At 42.2% G+C, this 23,634-nt stretch overlaps 1 protein-coding gene across 2 annotated transcripts in view; it reads right to left on the bottom strand.

Annotated features, from left to right (window-relative positions):
• Window positions 1-23,634, bottom strand: part of PDE5A (phosphodiesterase 5A) — a 498,536-nt gene that overhangs the window by 63,919 nt on the left and 410,983 nt on the right. For both annotated transcript variants that reach the window (XM_077278445.1, XM_077278452.1), the window contains exons 14-18: window positions 19,141-19,235; window positions 16,011-16,098; window positions 10,988-11,088; window positions 10,620-10,697; window positions 2,270-2,333 (exon numbers count right to left, since the gene is read on the bottom strand). In XM_077278445.1, the coding sequence (XP_077134560.1) occupies window positions 2,270-2,333; window positions 10,620-10,697; window positions 10,988-11,088; window positions 16,011-16,098; window positions 19,141-19,235 (426 nt within the window). The remainder of the gene's footprint in view (window positions 1-2,269; window positions 2,334-10,619; window positions 10,698-10,987; window positions 11,089-16,010; window positions 16,099-19,140; window positions 19,236-23,634) is intronic.

Below are 23,634 nucleotides of genomic sequence, written 5' to 3'. Positions count from 1 at the left end.
GTCTGCACAAACGGTAACAAACTGACTCCATGAGGATGGCTTGAGTGCCCGACATCCACAGATGGGGGTTGGGCATTTGCCACAGAATACCAGGATTGGCAAATTCGCCACTGGCACCCTGTGCTCTTCACAAATGAAAGCAGGTTCACACTGAGCACATGTGACAGACGTGACAGAGTCTGGAGACACCATGGAGAGCGTTCTGTCTGCAACATCCTTCAGCATGACCAGTTTGGCAGTGGGTCAGTAATGGTGTGGGGTGGCATTTCTTTGGAGGGCCGCACAGACCTCCATGTGCTCGCCAGAGGTAGCCTGACTGCCATTAGGTACCGAGATGAGATCCTCAGACCCCTTGTGAGACCATATGCTGTTGCAGTTAACCCTGGGTTCCTCCTAATGCAGGACAATGCCAGACCTCATGTGGCTAGAGTGTGTCAGCAGTTCCTGCAAGATGAAGGCATTAAAGCTATGGAGTGGCCCACCCGTTCCCCAGACCTGAATCCGATTGAACACATCTGGGACCTCATGTCTCGTACCATCCACCAATGTCATGTTGCACCAGAGACTGTCCAGGAGTTGGCGGATGCTTTGGTTCAGGTCTGGGAGGAGATCCCTCAGGGCACCATCCGCCGCCTCATCAGGAGCATGCCCAGGCGGTTTACGGTAGGGAGGTCATACAGGCACGTGGAGGCCACACACAATACTGAGCATCATTTTGACTTGTTTTAAGGACATTACATTCCACTTTAATTTTGTGTGTGACTCCAAATCCAGGCCTCCATTGGTTAATAAATTTGATTTCCATTGATGATTTTTGTGTGATTTTGTTGTCAGCACATTCAACTTTATACAGAACAAAGCATTCAATGAGAATATTTAATTCATTCAGATCTAGGATGTGTTATTTGAGTGTTCCCTTTATTTTTTTGAGCAGTGTATGTGTGTGTCACTGACATCTATATATCTATGTATTCTATGTGTATACAGTACAGTATATGTATTCTAGCTATTCTATTCTAACCTGTCACGCTTTGATTATACTTTATGCGGCACATAAATTGCCGGCTTTTATTTTATCTATCTATCTATCTATCTATCTATCTATCTATCTATCTATCTATCTATCTATCTATCTATCATTTATATATACAGTGGGTACGGAATGTATTCATACCACTTTAAATTTTTCACTCTTTGTTTCATTGCAGCCATTTGGTAAATTCAAAAAAGTTCATTTTTTTCACATTAATGTACATTATGCAACTGATATGTAGAATTTTTTGCAAATTTAGTAATAAAAAAAACGGAAATATCACATGGTCATAAGTATTCAGACCCTTTGCTCAGCATTGAGCAGAAGCACCCTTTTAAGCTGGTACAGCCATGAGTCTTCTTGGGAATGACGCAACAAGTTTTTCACACCTGGATTTGGGGATCCTCTGCCATTCTTCCTTGCAGATCCTCTCCAATTCCGTCAGGTTGGATGGTGAACATTGGGGGACAGCCATTTTGAGGTCTCTTCAGAGATGCTCAATTTGGTTTACATCAGGGCTCTGGCTGGGCCAGTCAAGAATGTTCACAGAGTTGTTCTGAAGCCACTCCTTTGTTATTTTAGCTGTGTGCTTAGGGTCATTGTCTTGTTTAAAAAAGGTGAACCTTCAGCCAAGTCTGAGGTCCAGAGGACCCTGTAAGAGGTTTTCATTCATGTTTCCTTTAATGACAACCAGTCATCCTGTCCCTGCAGCTGAAAGACACCCCCATAGCATGATGCTGCCACCACCATGTTTCACTGTTGGGATTGTATTGAGCAGGTGATGAGCAGTACCTGGTTTTCTCCACATATATCGCTCAGAATTATCACCAAAAAGGTCTATCTTCATGTCATCAGACCAGAGAATCTTATTTCTCACAGTCTGGTATTTAATCAGCATTTATATGCCAAAACCAGAAGTGTCACAAAAACACAGAACAGATGTCAATCTTTCAATTATAGTTTTTTGGAATACAAAATATTGACCAAACACTGACCTGTGAATAAGACCAAATCAATTGGAGAAAGTGGAGAAAAACTTTTTTCCTCCTTCTCATCAGTGAAAAAAAAACTGATGAAACCCTGACCAAACTCTGATGACATTCTGATGAAAATTAGATGAAACGTTAACCCTTTTTTAACGTACATAAAAAAATGATGTATGAATGAGACCTCACTGATGTTAGTCATTATTAACACAAATTAACATGCAGGAATTTTACTGCAAGAGATACAGACCCGCTGTTGAACTGGCCAGGGCTTTGTTATTGCAGACAGATCACAGGCAGTCATTAACATAGCTCTGCAGGAGAGACAAAAATATTATTTAAGATCAAGTATTAAAGAGTTTGTAATATTCAGTGATAATTTGGAATTATCCTAAGGAGAAAAATAATCAAATCAAATAAATGTAATATTAATTGTATAAGGATGTTACAGGGAACCTATCACCATGCCCCAAACAGTGTGCCCCAGCAATCCTGGCCAGCTTCACCACAGTGAGTGCAAGTTCTGTTGGAAAGAGCTTTTAAGCACTGCGTATGGCCACCACTGATAGGCTGGTAACCAGTAGTAAGCAATACAATGAAAAATCCCTCTGTTCTCAACAATGTAGGGGATATTTAACCCCGTGACCCCTGAGTGTGGTTTGCACATTAATGACCGGACAAATTTTTACAATTCTGACCACTGTCCCTTTATGAGGTAATAACTATGGAACGCTTCAATGGATCCTGGTGATTCTTTTCTTGTGACATATTGCACTTCATGATAGTGGTAACATTTCTTTGATATGAGCAAAAATGTAGAGTTAGAATGGCACTAGGTGGTGACTATAGACAATTGATACAACGTTGAAGCGTTGAAATCTGGCATTCCAAGCCGACAATAGAACGTAGAAGCATAGGATTCTATCAGGAACCTTTTTAGCACGCAATACTCAGCGACGTACGGGTGGTGCTCAACAACAATGAAGATATGAAATAGGAGTGGCACTCACCCCAATGTTGCTGTTTAGTGATGTCCTTTATTCAAAATATGAAGGCACAAACATGATATGGAGAGGCGGCTGGTGGAGGAAGGGGTGCCGGTGCGCCTGGACCCGTGGAAGCGCACCGGCGCGAAACGGCCGTCGTCCTTTTGCCTCCTCTTGCACCCCTTCCTCCACCAGCCGCCTCTCCATATCATGTTTGTGCCTTCATATTTTGAATAAAGGACATCACTAAACAGCAACATTGGGATGAGTGCCACTTCTATTTCTTCGTTTGTTTGGATCCATTTCTTTGATATGACTTGCATTTATTTGTAAAAAAAACTGAAATTTGGCAAAAGTCTCAGAATTTTCCAACTTCAAATTTTCATGCCCTTAAATCACAGAGATATGTCACACAAAATGCTTAATAAGTAACATTTCCCACATGTCTACTTTACATCAGCTCAATTTTGGAACCCCTTTTTTTTTTGTTAGGACGTTATATGGGTTAAAAGTTGACTAACGATTTTTCATTTTTACAACACCACATCACATTTGAAATCACTTTGAGGGGTCTAAGGCTATGTGCCCACGTTGCGGATTCGTGTGCGGTTTTTTCCGCACTGTTTTTGAAACATCCACAGGTAAAACTCACTGGATTTTACCTGCGGATTAACTGCGGATTTACAGCGGATTTCCTGCCTTTTTTTGTGTGGATTTCACCTGCGGTTTTACATCTGCGGATTCTTATTGAGGAGCTGGTGTTTCCGCGCTTTTTTTCTGCAGCATGGGCACTGCTGATTTGGTTTTCCATAACTTTACATGGTACTGTAAACCGCATGGAAAACTGATGCGAATATGCAACGACCAATCCGCTGCGGATCCACAACCAAATCCGCAACGTGTGCACATACCCTAAATGATAGAAGATACCCCCCCAAAAAAAACCATTCTAAAAACTGCACCAATGAAGGTGCTCAAAACCACATTCAAGAAGTTTATTAACCCTTCAGGTGCTTCACAGGAATTTTGTAATGTGGAAAAAAATGAACATTTAACTTTTTTCACAAAAAATTTACTTCAGATCCAATTTTTTTTATTTTGACAAGGGTAACAGGAAACAATAGACCCCAAAATTTGTTGTGTAATTTCTCCTGAGCATTCTGATACCCCATATGAGGGAGAAGACCAATGTTTAGGCGCACGGCAGGGCTCGGAAGGGAAGGAGCGCCATTTGACTTTTTGAACGCAAAATGTTTTAGGAACAATTGGTGGACGCCATGTCGCATTTGGAGAGCCTCTGATGTGCCCACAAGTGAAACCGTATTGGTAATTAGACCCCCTCAGGAAACTTATCTAGATGTCTGGTGAGCACATTGAACTCTCAGGTGCGTCACATAAGTTTATAACGTTGAGCAGTAAAAATAAACAAAAAATCAAATTTTCCCCACAAATGTCTTTAGCACAAAATATTTCATTTTGAGAATGGTAACAGGAGAAATGGCACCACACAATTTGTTGTGCAATTTCTCCTGAGTACACCTTTACCCAATATGAGGGAGAAAACTATTGTATGGGGGCACGGCATGGCTTGAAAGGGAAGGAGCGTCATTTGACTTTTTGAATGTAAAATTTCCTGGAATCATTAGTGGACGTCGTTCCATTTGGAGGGCCCCTGATGTGCCTAAACAGTGGAAAGCCCCCACAAGTGACCCCATTTTGTAAACTAGACCCCTCAGATAATGTATTTAGATGCATGGTGAGCACCTTAAACAACCAGGTGCTTCACAGAAGTTTATAACATTGAGCTGTGAAAATAATAAAATCACCTTTTCCTCACAAAAATGTTATTATAGCCCCAAATTTTACATTTTCATAAGGGTAACAGGAGAAATTGCACCATACAATTTGTTGTGTAATTTCTCCTGAGTATGCCGGTACCCCATTTGTGGGGGAATACTATTTTTTAGGCACAGTGCAAAGCTCAGAAGGGAAGAGGCAGCCATATTGGAGTTCAGATTTTGCTGGAATGGTTTTGAGGGTGGCATGTCACATTGGCAGAGACCCTGAGGTGCCAGAACGACAGAAACCCCCCTATATGTGAACTCATTTTACAAACTACACTCCCCAATGAATTCATTTAGGAGTGCAGTGATCATATTGACACCACATATGCTCACAGAATTTTATACCACTGAGCAGTGAAGAAAAAATAAATTAACATTTTACCACTAAAATGTTGTTTTAGCCCCAAGTTTTTAATTTTTCTAAGGACTAAGAGGGAATTTTTTTTAAAACAAACTGTGTTCCATTTTTCCTGAGTATGCTAATACCTTACATGTAATCGGGAAATATTTTTCAGGCACAGTGCAAAGCTCAGAATGCAAGGAGCGCCAGATTTTACTGTTATGGTTTGGAGGTGACATGACCCACTGCGACATCGGGTCCTTGTGGACGCGGCGTAAGCAGATATGTGCACTTTTATTGTTTACATCTTTTTTCATTCATATGTTTATTTAGAGATACATTATCTTTTGATTTTTTATTATTACTTTTTTTAAATATTTGTCTGTGTCTGCCTCTGTGCTCATATCTAGTCTCAACTGTCCCGCATAGAGCAGACAGACCTGGATTTGGGTCTATGCCCAGCAGTCTCAGGTGTCTGCTGAATATCCATCACTGCCACCACCCTCTCTGACATCTCCTGCTGCCAGACTAGAAAGAAATGGTAAATGGGTGTGGATTGGGTGTGGCCAGGGAAATTGTTTGCATAATTTGTTCCAGCCCTTGTTTTAAAAAGTTGTATGTGTACAGTGAAGTATAGAAGTTGTTAAATTATACCTCTAGTGATGGCCTGTAAGAATAAACGTTCCAGAATATAAATACACGTTTCAAATCCAGAATTAGTAAAATAATGTTCTATACTGGAAATTACTGCAGCGGTTATAATTCTCTACTTCCTGGATGTGATTTCTTGCAGGGAACCCATCCGTCGCCTGACACCTAATAAACGCGATGCATGCTGTGCTACATATGGTACTAACGATGGAATCTGTGACAGACCCTCCTGACAAAGGCTTAAAGGCAGAAGGGATAAGGAGTCTAAAGGCCCCGTCTCACATAGCGAGATCGCTAGCGAGATCGCTGCTGAGTCACAAGTTTTGTGACGCAACAGCGACCTCAGTAGCGATCTCGCTATGTGTGACACGTACCAGCGATCAGGCCCCTGCTGCGAGATCGCTGGTCGTGTCGGAACGGCCTGGGCCGTTTTTTGATCGTTGAGGTCCCGCTGACATCGCTGAATCGGTGTGTGTGACACCGATCCAGCGATGTCTTCACTGGTAACCAGGGTAAACATCGGGTTACTAAGCGCAGGGCCGCGCTTAGTACCCCGATGTTTACCCTGGTTACCAGCGTAAATGTAAAAAAACAAACAGTACATACACACCATCTGATGTCCGTCAGGTCCCTTGCCGTCTGCTTCCCACACTGACTGAGCGCCGCAAATTGAAAGTGAAAGTACAGCACAGCAGTGACGTCACCGCTGCGCTCTGCTCTCACTGTACGGCGGCACTCAGTCAGAGCAGGAAGCAGACGCGAGGGACCTGACGGACATCAGATGGTGAGTACGTACTGTTTGTTTTTTTTGGTAACCAGGGTAAACATCGGGTTACTAAGCGCGGCCCTGCGCTTAGTAACCCGATGTTTACCCTGGTTACCCGGGTGCTGCAGGGGGACTTCGGCATCGTTGAAGACAGTTTCAACGATACCGAAGTCGTTCCCCTGATCGTTGGTCGCTGGAGAGAGCTGTCTGTGTGACAGCTCCCCAGCGACCACACAGCGACAAAACAGCGACGCTGCAGCGATCAGCATCGTTGTCTGTATCGCTGCAGCGTTGCTGTGTGTGACGGGGCCTTAAGCTTACCAAAATGAAATTGAAGGGAACATGTCACTTTAGAAAATGATATTTACCTGTAGTCATAAGGTTAATTTGCAGGTAGTGTTACAATGCTGTCTGGCCTCCTTAATGAAAGTGTGGCTACTGTAAGAAAATTAAAAAAATTCCTTTCTGGAACTGCTGGCTTTTAGTCATGGAGGCATGCAGGGAGCGATTACAGTCACTGCTCACAGCAGTGCTCAAGTTTGTGTTGCTCCCCTGGCAAATTCTGTTTAATCCCTGGGAAAATTCTATTTGGGTAAAGTTTTCTTGCTTTCAGGGAAAATTCTTCCTGTTCCCCAGAAAAATTCTTCTTGCTCCTTGGACGAATTCTTCTTGCTCCTTGGAAAAATTCTTCTAGCTCACTTGGAAAATTTTGCTGCACTCAGGGCAAATTCTTGTTACCAGGATAAATACCTCTTCGCTCCCTGGGCATATTCTTCTTGCTCCCCAGGCAAGTTCATTTTTCTCCCCAAGAAAGTTCTTCTTGCTCCAGAGGAAAATTCTTCTTGCTCTCAGTGCAAATTTTTCTTGATCTCAGAACAAAATTTTCTTCCTCTCAGGCAAATTCCCCCAAAAATTGTTTTTACTCACTGGGAAAATGCTTTTTGATGACTGGTTAAATTCTTCTTGGTCCCCATGCAAATTTTCCTTGCTCCCTGAGCAAATTCTTCTTGTTACCAGGACAAATTCCTCTTGAACCAGGGAAAAATTTTCTTGCTCGCAGAGCAAATTCTTCTTGCTACCTGAGCAAATTCTTCTTGCTACCCATACCAATTCTTCTTGCTTTCTCTCACCCTTCAACGGATAATGGCACCTGTTACTTCAGAGGTTCCAGGGTCGACTACCCCACCTTTGGCATGCACACAGACAGGAAATAGTGACAAGCGTAGGAAGATGACAGCCCATTTAGGTACAAGGGTGAGTTGATCGGAGGGTCACAACCTGTCTTCATCTTCCAGGATAGATTACCCCACCTTTGGCAAGCACAGAGAGAAGGTAACTACAAGCTTAGGAAGATGATAGTCCATTGAGGTACAAGGGCAGTTGACCGGGGGGTCACAACATGGATTCTCCGAACGTCTCCACGGAGCTAGGCGAGCGGCAGTTCCCAATCCTTGCTTTCTCCAAATGTATCCACGGTTCAATGATGGTCAATGGAGCAGATATGTATTCGTCCAACAGGGGTCGAAGTCCTTTAAGGCGGTATCCTGTAGAATAATAAATCTGCGTCCTTCGTGAAGGAGCCATGTTGCCTAGGCTGCAGTCCTGTAGAGTCCCTGGATGTTTGGATGTCTTGACTGAATCTGTGGCTCTATAGAGAGGCATGTAACCTCTTTGTATAATTAATAAGTGTCCTTCATTCAGAATTTACATAAAGGGTAAGTATTGAGATGAGATCAAGTAGCATTACTTGATTACTTAATCTATTTGCATAGTTTTTCCTCCTCTGTTTTCAAAGTTAACAAACTATCTGACCTAGACAATGCATAATTAGCATATCAGTAAACATCACTAGTCATTAAGGATAAGAGCACAATATGTTATATCAAATGTCAACTTATATGTCAATATTACGGGCTTACCTAAGCAAAAGTCTGTTTTTTGACCAATCAGAAAGAAACACTTAAATTCAAAAGTCAACATAGAGATAACAGTCTATTCTTGCTGGCTTGCTAAAAATAGTTGTCTGGTTAATTAAGATACAACGATGTGTCTCCACACCATGCGAGGCAGATTTTCTTGCTCCAAAGGCAAAATCTCCTTGTTCTGCTCATGCCATGATGCTGTCTGTTTCTGACTCACCAGGATCCAGTTTTAGGTGATAATATGATGTCATTTTTAATTTTAATAGTTAGTTCTTGTAGGGGAATGTTGAGGCATTATACTGTGTGGTGATCATACAATGCATGTGGCCAACATATTGAGAGGAAAAATTGAGAGGCCATCATACTGTGTGGGAACAATTAGGGGCCACCATACTGTGTTGGGACTACTGAGGGGTCATTATACTGTGTCAAAACTACTGTGGAGTCATTAAACTGTGTGATAACTACTGAGGGGGATATCATACTATGTGGAAACTAATGAGAGTTTATCATACTACTGAAGGGCCATCATACTGTGGAAGCCTTAAATTAGAAGTGGTAATCTGGATGCTTATATCAATGTTTAGGGTATTTTAAAATACATGCAATACCATCACAGAGACATCAGATTGGCTACATTTTTTTACTGCAGCAGTACAACGACTTTACATATGCAGCCAATGTCATTAAGAACTATCTTCAGTGTAAATGGTATTGCATGACGCATAAATATCTGCCAGTACGAACTATCTTCAGTGGAAAGATAAACAAGGAGTCCTGGAAGTGATCATATGGCCCCCACAGAGCCTTGATCTCAAAATCATCAAGTCTGTCTGAGTTTACATGAAGAGAAAGAAGGATTTTTACAAGCCTACATCCACAGAAGATCGGTGGTGAGTTCTTCAAGATGTTTGGAACAACCCCCCTGCCAAATTCTGCAATTCTATCTAGAAAAAAAATATGCTTTTATGTTGTTTTCAAAGCATTGGGTGGTCAAATGAAATATTGATTTGATTTAGATTTCTCTTTCTTACACTAACTTTTGCATTTTGTTAATAATTAAAAAAAACTATTAACACTTATTTTTTAAAGCATTCTTTGCAGCATTATTTTTTACATCTGCATAAAATTTTTGAATATTACTGTATGTTATAGTCTTTATGCAAAAATTCACATTTCTATAATGCATAAAAAAACACATGTATTCACATAATTGGTGGTTATTTACCCTATTAAAATGCCTGGATTATATGTCCATTTAATTATAAAACATCTGTTTGTCCCAATTTTTGTTGCTTAAAAATGTATATAGTAGCCATATCTGCCAGTACAAACGGAAATGGGATGTGGAAATATTTGCAAAGTTATACTCCATAAAATAAATGCATAATAAAACCATGAAAATTCTTTGGTTCCAAAGCTATACATTAGCCTGGTCATTAAGGGATCACATTTTCCTGTAGCAATATATGTCATTAACACACTAAGTCAAGTTTCACATGTTCGACTTTCACGATCCAAGGTGCCGGTCTCCTGAACCAAACTCAACAGCCTCATATATGCCTATGAGGTTGTTAGTTAGGGTTTGGGTTGATAATGTACATTTTGAAATGTTAATGGATAAACATGGATGTCACATGGATGTAAAAATGCACAAACAGAGGACAAGCATAAAATATGGATGACAATATGGATGAAAATCATCTGAGTTTTCTGGGAGAAAATCAGGCAATTTTTCATACATACCTTTAGGGTCAAAAGATCTGCAGCTGGTCCACGCTTGGTAGCCCAGACTTGGATCCAGAATGTCAGACTTGTTAAAGTAGCATTATTTAGTATACTTCAGCTTTTAGGGCGGAGACAGACTACCGTATTTCTCGTGCGAGAATCGCATCGTAATCCTCATACTGGCTGTTGGCTCTCCTCACCTGAGCTTGACAGCTGCATCGAAATATATCATACTGTCTTGCTCAGGTCAGGAGAGGTGCCATGCCAGTCCGTGCAGTGCGATGCGATTCTCGCACGAGAAATAGGGCAGTCTGTCTCTGCCCTTAGTCAAATTAGAAAACAGCTCCTGAGAAAAATACTTACAAAAACAATTCTTTTTGTGCTGAATGGTCCCACCTGAAATTCCTATTTTTAACTAGGTCAAAAAAATCTCCTCTTCTCCTGTAAAGATAGAAAAGAGTCTCATTTTCATACCTTTAAATATTAATTTACAGCCAAGCCTGAATGATACTGATATTATACAAGCAGGGCAAGTGCATCCAGTAACATCATGGTGGATCCCAATATGAAACTTGAAGCTGAAGGCTGTAAGACAGATTGCTTATGACGCACGCAAGTACTAGGCACTGCCAAGGAAAATATCTCAGCCATTCCTTTTTTGGTCAGTTAGAGAACTGAATATGAATAAATCAAATATGCAAGACAATCCTTGGATGATCATCTGGACTTACTTTATATAAAGAGCCAAATCTGTAGCAAGGATAGCCTGCTTTATCATCTTCAATGCAGACTTGTAGTCCTGAACAGAAAGACCGCTTAGGATCTGATTACCCTGAGAAAAAAAAGACATCCAAACTTTACTCTTTAAATCATAGGTCCATTCACCAGACTCCATGCTTACTCCATAGATACACCAACGTTAAGGTCAGATCAAAATATTTTTACACTTTCATAACTGGCAGTTATCTCTACAGGATATGCAGTAAATGCGCTGAACAGCGGATACTCAGCTTTATATGTGAATTATAAAAGGTGACATCACCAAAATATTTTACATTAATTTAAACAAACTAAATGTTAAATTAGTTTTGTTTTATATTGTATTATCTTGCTTAACTCCTTAAAAGGAAACTATCACCTTAAAAATGAATCCTAATTTGCCGGCGATATAGTATAGACCAGGACTATATAGGTTCAGTATATTTTTTTCATATAAATGCCTCGTCTTCTGAGCTTTGTTTTCTTTTAAGGCTAGGTTCTCATATAGACTGGATATAAAAATTCTACACACCCTCATTAAAATGCTGTTTTTTTGTCACGTAAGAAAAATCACACTCAAAAGAATCATTTCAGAACTTTTCATGCCTTTAACGTTACCCATAATCTGTACAATTCAATTGAAAAACAAAATGAAATATCTTCGGGTGGAAAAATAAAAATAAAAAACTAATATAATGCACAAACAGTATATAAACTATTTGATATGCATATCCTTAATCTAACAGTTTGTTGAAGCAAGGTTAGATCAAGAAAGCTAAGTGGGGGTCGAAACCAAACACACAAACCCAAAGAAATTTATAGACCTCTAAAATATAACTTTTAATTATAAAGTTTAAACAAATGAACTCGCAAGTCCATGTATTGTGATATATATATATACAAAAATAAAAACAAGCAGCAAAAGACAAACACTGTGAGGGTCTTATTGAGGGAGAGGTTAAATCACTGTGTGTTATGGACTGAATGACCTTAGAAGTTCCCTAATGTATTACCTGCCTATCAGTGCAGGTTGACACACTAAGTTTCCATGGTATGGCGCCCTCACTCATCGGTGGCTCTCCATTCTGACCCTAGTACACCCCTAACAAAGTGTATTAGAGGTGTAAACCCAGATACCATCCTGATTACATATACAGTTTGTTAATTTAAATGCTTTACGTGATCAAGACCGAGTTCCACTAAAAAGAGATTAATGGCATCCTATCACATAGCCAATGCATGAGGTGTATGTAGCAATATGAAAAAAAATAGAGGGATAATTTTAACACTTATTGCCACCCCTTCCTCGATTCATGGGATAGTCACTTTGTATGTGGTATAGTCACCCATGTTTTTGACGTTTGTTTTGACATTATAATTAAAAGTTATATTTTAGGGGCATTTAAGCTTCTTTGGGTTTCTGAGTTTGTTGATGCAGCCTTTGAATTTATGACACCATTCAGTCTTTTTGGGCAGAAGTCTTATCAGCATGGAACATCTAAAATTGACAATCTTTATCCACTCTTCTCTGTATAGTCATCTACGGGTCAACCCACCATTTTTCTATTATATTCAGGTCTGATCTTTTGCTGGGCCATTTGAAAACCTTGAACTTGTTATGGTGAAGCCATTCTTTTGTTAATTTGGAGGTGTGCTTGGGGTCATTGTCTTCATGAAAGGTTTAATTTCTCTTCATCTTTTTAGAAAAATTGACTTATACTTGGAAATGTTTGTAAATTCCTCCACATCCATCTGCCAAATAAACAACATAAAGCCTACTAATTCCTCCATCATGCTTCACTCTGGGTATAGGTTTATTTTAGTGATGTGCAGTGTATGCTTTGCACCAAACACACTTTTAAATTATGGCCAAAAAGTTCAACCTCTGTCTCATTTGACGATAACACGTTTTCTTACATGATCTGAGACTTGATGTAAGCTTTGCCAAAACAGACAGGCTTGGATGTTGTTGTTTGTAATGAAAGGCTTCTGTCTTGCAACCCTACCTCACAAACCAGACATATGAAAAATGTGAAAAATTGTTGTCACATGTGTTAGGCGTCGGGTTCCTGCAGCTGCACAGGGGGAATCTCGAGCCATGTCCGCTGCGGTCTCCCATTCATCTCCAGCCGCAGTGGAGCCTGCTCAGCGGAGACGTCGGTCCCAGCCTGATACTGTGCGAATGGTTACTGTTGCCTTTCCAGGCTCTGCACTTGTAGCCAGCACTGGTCAGTGGCGACCAGGCTTTTCTGGGACTAAGTCCTGCTTTTCACGCACTGAGCATGCCCACGGGAGGACCTCTCATTGGAGGTCGGGGGTCATTCGCTCAGGCCCTGTTGCAGCTCCTATTGGTCCACCAGGAAGGTCCTGCAGAGCTGCAACTATAAAAGGTTTGCATGGCTGCACGGCCATGCGCTAGTATCAAATGTGTTTGGCTTATGCCAGTGGATACTATGCCACGCTATACATATGTGATGTGAGGCTGTAGCTTTGGGACTGTACACTCAGGCAGGCAGCTAGCATCAGTGGGGGCAATTAGCCTTGGCTTAGCATTTGGTTCCTTCATGTGTGCGGTTAGCACAGAAGAGTTCCAGAGCAAGCACAACCCTTAGGGTAATAGTTTTGTGTACAGTGCGACTCTGTGAGTCAACAGAGATCGCTTCCAGTTCACACGGGGTGAAGCTTAAACCACATGTGAGCTCAGAGCTTATCCGCCGTTACTTCGCAGCAGTTATCTCTGCACGGTGGATCCCGGGCTGCAAATGCACCTTGTAGCTACCTATCTATACTCAGTGAGTTCTGCTAGCCCTAACATGTACTTGCCAGACATTCCTACAGCTCCTTTAACGTTGCTGTAGGCCTCTTGGCAGCTTCAGTGTAAATTTTCTTCTTGTTTTTCATCAATTTTTGAGGTATGTCCAGTTCTAGGTAATGTCGCTGTGGTACCAAATTTAAGCCACTTCTTGGTTGCCTACTTTATAGTGTTCCATGGTATGTCTAAACTAGTAGTATAGATTTTACCCCTGACTTTTATACAGATATAAAGGTCAGGAGTAACATCCTGTCACTGTTACCTGATGAAGGAGTCCGATCGTCTCAGAAATGTGTAGTATCAATGAATCCTTACTCGTTACGACCTTTGAATCTCTCATACTCCTGGCAGCGCTCACAAAGTTTGCATTTTTTCCATATCTTCAGTTCCGGTGCTCACGAGTCCAAGAACCATCAAGCGTAGCTGTAGCTACACGGAGGAGCCACCCATATGCTATACAGTGTTGTGCCTGCTTTGCATAACTTGTCTAGAGGAGTGATTCAACAAACACTTACCAAATTACTGGTCTTGTGTATCTACACTAGGAGTTTCTGTCTTTCTGATAGCTAAACTTTATATGAGGTCAATCAGAATCATTTTTAATCGGAGGTGGGCCACATGAGATTATGTAACTGTTGTTTAGGGCCAAACCAACCAGACAAACTTAATTCTACTCATTATTATTAAAAACGTAATAGGACACACTGGCGCTCACAGACTGTATGAGGGCTGAAGCTGCTTGGAGTTTGACAGGCTCTGTGTGCAATCCTGAGTCCTGCACATGCGCTATATATATGAATATCAAATAAATACCGCACTACAGTTACTGACAAGTGACACTACTGTGAATACGGCACTTACTCGAGTAGATGAGTGTGGCTTTCCTCAGATACCAGTGCAGTCCTAGTGAAGCGGGCAGTGTGCAGTGGGAGTGAGGTTAGCGGGGGTGTGGTAGTGATGACGTCACCAGCCCTATGTGACAGGCTCTTAGGTAAAAAAACATATTTTGAAGGACACGTTCCTTCTTCCTCATAATTATTGTTTTATATTAATTTTATAACTTAATATTAAGCAGAATTGCGTATGTTGACTCACTGTTACTGTTAATACATGTTACAATAGGGCTTATAGTAACATGCATTTTACCTGTAGCAGCTAATCAAAACCATATAATTTACTACTAAGTTTATAAATCATATTCTTCTGTTATACAGCCTGTACCTTGATCAACAGCTCCCAACATGATGCTCCCACAGTCCCCACTCAGCTCTCCACATTGTATGATGTGTATTTCCCGGATACGCGCATTCCTTGACCGCGACACCACAAAAACACTAGTGCATGCCCTTATCATCTCCCGCCTTGACTACTGCAACCTCCTACTCTCTGGACTCCCCTCTAGCACCACTCCAATCCATCCTACACTCTGCTCCCCAACTAATCTACCTGTCTCCCCGCTATTCCCCAGCCTCTCCCCTATGCCAAGCCCTTCATTGGCTTCCTATCGCCCTCACAATGACATACAAAGCCGTCCACAACCTATCTCCTCCATACATCTGTGAAATAGTCTCCCGGTACCTACCTACACGCAACCTCCGATCCTCTCAAGACCTCCTTCTCTACTCCCCTCTCATCTCTTCTTCCTACAACCGCATCCAAGACTTCTCCCGTGCTTCCCCCATACTCTGGGACTCTCTACCCCAACACATCAGACTCTCGCCTACCATAGAAACCATCAAAAAGAACCTGAAGACTCACCTCTTCCAACAAGCCTACAGCCTGCAGTTATCCTCAACCTACTGAACCGCCGCACAACAGGCTCTACCCTCTCCTAGTGTATCCTCACCCATCCCCTACAGACTGTGAGCCCTTGCGGGCAGGGTCCTCCCTCCTTATGTACCTGTGTGCCTTGTTTTTTGCTCATGTTTAATGTATTTGTCAGTATTTGCCCCATATTCACATGTAAAGCGCCATGGAATAAATGGCACTATAAAAATGTATAATAATAAAAAATGTATAATAATGTCCCAACACAGCCCATATAGCAGTATGCGGTTTGTGGTTTCCTCAAACAATATGATGTGCCAAAATGCCTGGATGTCACCAGCCTCGCTCACCTCCTGGGACAGAAGTGATTGAATACAGCTTTGATGCCTCCGTTAAAACATGCTCTTTTCACTAACCTGACTATTTAGAATCATGAGGCACTGGTCAAAGTGGTGATTCTCCATAATAGAATGGCAGTAGAGTTGGGCTAATGGATGCTCACTCCTAGAATACGTGAAAAAAAAATATTATTATTGACAGTACACATTCATTTTATCTTACAAAATATAGGAATAAGGGTATATAAAATAAAAATATGGAGGTTTACATTGAAATGCCAGTCATATAGTTTCCATCTAATATCAAAGCTAACAGACATTGGATAGTTTCACGGTAGCGGGCTCTAAAAAAAATCTAAGTCCATCAAGTACAATATTAAATGGTAACCTGTCATTAGATTCATGTTGTCAAAACCACGGTCAGCATGAATCAGAAGCTTATTTCTAAAAGGCTGCAGTATTTCAGAGAAAGATAGACTAGGCTTTGAGTGAGAAAATCTAAATAGGGACCAGAAGGAGAGAATATTCTGGAGCAACTCTTGGATTCTCCCAGGCCCACACCTGGTGACTGACAGGACTCTCACGTGTGATTGTACAGCTAGGCTCTCATTCATACTGCCCATGGTTCAAGCAGCATGAATCAAGTGATAGATTCCCAATGCGATAGATACTATTGCACAGGCGTGGCCGCCAGCGCCATTTTGCTTGTAAAAAAAATATATATTTTGTTAAACAAAACTGTATGTGTAAATTAAACGAATTATGCATATTAACCCCCGTATCATGCTACAGCGCAGATGCCGTCGTTTTTGGATCAATGACCTGTCATATGCCATACAGATGAATAGCTAATCAGAGCACCACATAGTAACATAGTTAGCAAGGCTGAAAAAAGACATTTGTCCATCCAGTTCAGTCTATATTCCGTCAGAATATATCTCCAGATCTACGTCCTTCTAAAGAAACAACCCAACCACCAGAGCTATAGATATACCAGGATCGCAAAATTTGGTCATATAATTCAAAGTAATATCTTTATTCATTCATAGTAGCAATACAGAAAAAATATATAAAAAATATCTTTAAAATAAACAACAGTGTACGTATCAGGACAGTATATATTACATATTTGATATATGAATCAAAGAATATATAAGCAATATGAGCCCATAAGCACAAATTATATAAAATGTCACAAGTTGACCTGTGCAGGTAATGATTTCCCAGATCAATGCAGGTGAGAATCGCTACATACTGAGAACTTGTCTCATATAATGGAGATACCTGTCATCAGATTTAAAAAATAAATGCAGCCATGTAATTAGTTTATATATGTAGATCCTGCTGTCAAGTTCCATTTAGCCAATGTTCTGAGGACATGATTTTGTGGCACCTACTATTATAGTAGTATTACAAGTTCACTTTCTTTCTCTTGATAGAGCAGCCTTCCGCACAGACTTCACAGCTTTATTGTCTTCACACAGGCTGCTGGTGGACCAGCATGGAAAAAGCCACAATAAGCCCAGAATTGGGAAGTAAAAACAAATGTGATCTTTATATTTGATGATTGATTACAAAACCAGAGTGGAGGACAATAGACAAATGAGTACAACTTATAAGTTTGGAGCGCTAGTCACGCTCTTATTCGTAGCCCATATTCCAACACAGAAAAGGAACCTAAAATACGTATGTTAACAAGGCACAATTGAGCCACAAAACACACCCGTTACCTATAAAACCTCTAAAAGAAGAAACACCTGTCATGTTCAATAAATAGCAATGCATCATATTTATCCGTAAGCTTAAAATTAAGGGAACACCAGCGTTGAAGTATAAAATAGTGTCACAATTTAATAGAGACTTTCTAATTTCTCTTCTTCGCACTTGTTTCTTAAACACTTAAATGCATATGTCAAAAACTCTCAGTTTCCCCATTGTGAATACAATGTCTTGCGACTTTTGAGACATTATGCTGTTTACCATAAGGAGCATGAAGCCAGACCTGTCCATCAGTCTCCACTGATTGAAAAACACTTCACATAGGAAAGCTGTTTAGAATTGGACAGGTCTTATCATATGCTCATTCACCAACAGCAATTTTGTGGACCTTCTGTGAAGAAAAAAAGAAGGCGAAACAAAGGCCGCGTTCACACGGTTAGTATTTGGTCAGTATTTTACCTCAGTATTTGTAAGCCAAAACCAGGAGAGGAACAATCAGAGGAAGAGTATATTAGAAACACGTCACCACTTCTGGATTTATCACCCACTCCTGATTTTGGCTTACAAATACTGATGTAAAATACTGACCAAACACTGAACATGTGAACATGGCCTAATAGTTATGTCCTGAATAGCCTTGTGAGGACTGACAGGCTGAGAACTCTGTGAAGAAGGTCACACTAAAGAAAAAAAGGAGGCAAAACTCTAATAGTAAGGCCGGGGTCACACTACCGTAGAATACGGATGAGTGCTATGTGAGAAAACATCGCATAGCACTCGGACCACTGTTAATCTATGGGGCAGCTCACATCACCGTATTTTTCTCAGGCATATTTGACGTGCGTGTAAAATCGCAGCTTTCTGTGATTGTATGCGTATATCGTCTGAGTTTCGCCAATGCAAGTCTATGGATGCGAGAAAAAAATCAGACACCACATGGACCATCCATGTAACTTGTGAGAAATACGCACACATTTTCTTCATTTCAGCCCATTGAGCCATTAAATTCAATGGGGAAAAGCAGTGAGAAATGTAAAGCCATACGCAAGTCATACGGATGTCATACGGATACATAGGTGCGAGAAAATCTCATCATCGCATTGCAAACGTATTACACACGGATGACCATATGGAGAACACTTGTGCGACTCTCGGCAGGGAGACCCGAACCGATTTTTCATACGTTAAGTGTGACCCCGGCCTTATAGTTATATTATTAATTGTCATGTGGGGACTGAAAGGCTAAGCAAACTGTGAAGAAGGTCAACCTAAAGAAAAAAGGAGGCAAAATTCCAATAGTAATAGTTATATTAATTGTCATGTAAATCAGAAACCTTTATTAAGCAGGAAGAAGTGGACCTCTGATTTATGGCAGTCTACCTAGACTGGGTCTGCACAGAGACTGCATTCACAAAGCTGCAACCTTCGCACGTAAAGGATTAGTATAATCAATCATTATCATAATAAAAATGGTCAGATTTGCTCTCACCTTTGTATAAATGAGTTGTTAACTCCTCTGTGATCCAAGTCATGGCTTAATGTGGCAATCATCAAGGATAAAATCTCTAGATCACTGAGCTTATTCTATAGGAAGAAATACATGTATAGAATGGCATTAACAGCAGCTTTTGGAGTAATACTTTCTTTTATGCCTTTAGTTTTAGGATGCTTTAATTAAAGTACCCTAAACCAGGTAACAATAAATATTTTTTTCTAACATCTATTTATTTTCGAAAATCCCAAGTGAAAGAAAGTGAGGCCTTTCCTTTTTCCGTGCAGTAATAAAATACCTTACTGTCTTTATCATAGATTTAGGAGGATTCTACATCCCTACCTAAAGTACTGTTGTGGCACCCCAGGAGTCCGGGTACCAGAGTGGTATTGCCTTCTTCTCGGGGAGGGTGATGCAATGCCTGAGGTGAGGAGGATCCCTTTAACAGGTAACACATACATGCAACATGTTCTGACTCCAGGCCAGAAGGGGGAGCTCTAGACCCGGTTTGAGGGGAACTTCCCTATATATGTTCTGGCTTGAAGGAGGAGTTAGTTCAGTCTGTAGGAAAGTGTGAGGGAGAAGGAGCACAGGAGAAGTGAGCAGCTGGAGGGGAGCTGTGACTGAAGCGCAGGATCCGGACACCGGGAGTCCGAAGCTGTGTGGGATTGTGTGCCCCACAGCAGGAACTGGCAGGAGATTTAAAGTTGCCTGTCCACAACTACACCCAAAGGCACAGCAACATATAGAGCCCGGAGTCGCCGCTGTGGAGACACCTGTGAAAAGGCTCGCATTGCCTGCCATGCGGGTACTGTCCTAGGACAAAAAGAGAGAAGACCTTGTGAGAAGCCTCAGGCAGCAAGGGATGCATAGTACAGTGCAGTAAGGGAGGCTCGAACCCCACCTGGTTAAAGGGACTCTCATTCATTTCCAGGCTGCCTGGACCCACCATCACCTGTGATCCGAACCCTGGACTGTGGCTGCATACCACCAGTAAAAGGTAAAGAGACTGCAACCTTGTGTTCTCCAATTCTTTCCGGCACTACACCGCCTGTCATCTTTATCCACTACACCAGGAGCCCTGGGGACTAAGCTTCACCTGTGGGAAGCCATACCATCCCTGATGCAGTACCATCATTCCCAGTGGATCCCTTTAAGCAGCGTTGGTCATCTCTGAATACCACAGATGGCTTCACGAACATTCTTTATTCAAAACAACACCTTTAAAGACTTTCCCTTTAACTTGGACATCCTGGACCACTGACCGGGTGGCTCCCACCGTGACTAACCCTTTAATGACCACTGGACCCGGCCCGAGCACCCCAGGGTCCTAGCGGGCACTTGACTGTGTACCTTCTTCTGTGGTTTATTTTCTGTTCACACATTTTTTTATACTATACTTGGTACATGACTATGGAGTGGACATGTTGCCTGAGTGGTTTACATTTGTTTGCATTTAGAGATATGCTTTAAATCAGCTTTATTGAGCATAGTTATATATTTATTTTTATTTATTGATATGTTTATTAACTTCTGTTGGTGAATGTTTTGGGAATGCTCTGTGAACTTTGCAGAGGTCATTGTGCAGGACGGGGAGCAGGTGAGCTGTGGCTAGTGTTGGGCGAGTATGCTCATTCCTCAAGATTTCCTGAGCATGCTCGGGTGTTCTCTGAGTATTTTGCCGTGCTCGGAGATTTAGTTTGTATCACCACAGTTGCATGATTTGTGGTTGCTAGATAACCTGAATATATGTAGGGATTGCCTGTTTGTTAGGGAACACCAGAGCATGCTTGGGAAATCTCGAGTAACGAGCATACTCGCCCATCACTAGTGAGTGACCATCTATTGCAAGTACAGTTATCCTGTAGTATCTACATCTCTGGCAAAAATTAAGAGACCACTGCAAAATTTTCAGTTTGTCTGATTTTTCTCTTTATAGGTATAAAAGTAAAATTTAAATTGTACTTTTATTCTATAAACTACTAACAACAGGTCTCCAAAGTTTCAAGCAATAAATTTTGCATTTATTTTCTGAAAATGAGAAATGGTCAAAATAACAAAAAAATACATTGCTTGCAGACCTTAAATAATGCAAAAAAACAAGTTCATAATCATTTAGAAACAACAATACTAATGGTGAGTATCCATAATAATATTCTGAATATTCATTTCTCTTAAGTATCGGCACACGTGACTGCCAGCCCCAGCAGGAATCAGGCGGCTGACAGTGCGCACTGCTGAAGAGTAGGGTTGAGCGAAACGGGTCGGCAATTTTCAGAAGTCGCCGACTTTTGGCAAAGTCGGGTTTCATGAAACCCGACCCGACCCCTGTGTGGGGTCGGCCATGAAGTCGGTGATCTTCTGAATCTGGAATCGGAATTCCGATACCGATTCCCGATATGTTTAAGATATCGGGAATTGGTATCGGAATTCAGATTTAAGTGTAAAATAAAGAATTAAAATAAAAAATATCGCCATACTTACCCTCTGACGGGCCCTGGTACTAACCGGGAACCTTCCTTCCTTAGAATCAGCCTTCCAGGACCTTGTGGTGACGTCGCGGTGACGTCGCGGCTTGTGATTGGTCGCGCGGCCGCCCGTGTGACCGCTCGCGCGACCAATCACAAGCCGCGACGTCACCGTGACGTCACCGAAGGTCCTGGAAGGGCTGATTCTTAGGAAGGAAGGCTGCCGGAACGAAGCCGAGGGTGAGTATATTCCTATTAGGTATATACTCACCCTCGGACACGCCCTGCTTCTTTCCGGCAGCCTTCCTTCCTAAGAATCAGCCCTTCCAGGACCGTCGGTGACGTCACGGTGACGTCGCGGGTTGTGATTGGTCGCGCGAGCGGTCACATGGGCGGCCGCGCGACCAATCACAAGCCGTGACGTCACCGCGACGTCACCGCTAGGTCCTGGAAGGCTGATTCTAAGGAAGGAAGGTTCCCGGTTAGTACCAGGGCCCGTCAGAGGGTAAGTATAGCGATATTTTTTATTTTAATTCTTTATTTTACACTTAAATATGGATCCCAGGGCCTGAAGGAGAGTTTCCGCTCCTTCAGACCCTGGGAACCATTGGAAACCCAATGCACTGCATTGGGTTTCGAGTTTCGGCCGACCCCGACCCCGACTTTTTTATAGGATCGGCCGATTTCACTCGACCCGACTTTTGAAAAAGTCGGGTTTCGTGAAACCCGACCCGATCCTATAAAAGTAAAGGTCGCTCAACCCTACTGAAGAGTAATGGATACTCACCGCGATCTCTGATGAACACCCGGTGAGTATTCCGGCAGCTGTGCTCTGCTTGTGAGCAGCGCATGATGTCCCTGCCATGTGCTGCTTACAAGCGTTAAGCAGCTGCTGGCACCAGAGCATGACGCTGCGACTGCGAGGGAGCGGAGAAAGGTAAGAGTAATGTTTTTGTTTTTTTTAATCTTTTCTGATGGGGCCATGGATACCAGGACTGGGATGGGGCCAATCAATCATACCAGAAACTGGATGGGGCCAAGCAATCATACCAGTGCAGTGCCCCAGAGTCCTGGTCGTTGCAGTACTGTCGCTCCGCCACTAAGGGGAGTGATGGTACGTCTGATGGCACTAAAAGCGTTCACCTGACCAGGTATCACAGTCACACATTACACTTCACACTCCGGCTACCAGGGGGAGCAAAGGGTTCTATGTATTAGGCCACTCCTCACACTTTTGTAAAACTGGGGGTTGGATAGGAAGTTAGGCAGAAGCTGACTGGGTTTTGCCCAGGTAACATCTAGTGAGAGAAGAGCGTTGCTTGGGAAGATCCAGGGGGGTCCCTGTCAGGGGTGGGATCCTGACAGAGGCCTAGCGAAAGGACAGATGGTTACGGAGCTGCGCCTGCACTTCATTGCTGCGGCATCTTAAGAAAGGACACGAAGCAAAGTATACTGTGGAGAAGTGAGAAACGAGATCACAGCAAAAAGGCGATAGAACCAGTAGGAGTCGCGCCCCGAGATCGGCAACATCCTACTGAGGCGCGTAGCCGGTGGCCGGAACGCCGAGGAAGTATTGGGCTCTACGAATTACTTCAAAGCAACGGCAGGGCAGTTAATTTTAGGTTGGCTGCCTCACCTAAATCACCTAATGAAGACAACGGAGGCAATTGTGGGAGAGGGGCGTCTCTAGGGTCCCTATAAAATAACTCCAGGCCTACCCCGTCATACGGGTGCGTCCTATCCATATCATCTGGGGGGCGGAGAGAAAGAACAGAAACATACACGACAGTTGTGAGGACTATCCCGTGGTGCTCAGCAGGGAAGTACTACAACACCCAGGCGCTAGTAGGTAGGCACTGATTTCCACCTGCAAAGGGAACTCTGGATGTGCCTTCGGACCGGCCGGTCTCAGCCAGCCCTGTTAGCAGTGCTCTGGATTGCGGATGCCGAAGCCTTCAGTAAAAAGGTAAAGAGACTGCAACCCTGTGTCCTCGTTATTTACCGCGACCTACACCACCACCTA

This window comes from Ranitomeya variabilis, chromosome 1, assembly GCF_051348905.1.
Source record: "Ranitomeya variabilis isolate aRanVar5 chromosome 1, aRanVar5.hap1, whole genome shotgun sequence".
NCBI classification, from domain to species: domain Eukaryota; kingdom Metazoa; phylum Chordata; class Amphibia; order Anura; family Dendrobatidae; genus Ranitomeya; species Ranitomeya variabilis.
This window is presented reverse-complemented; position numbering and strand designations above follow the sequence as displayed.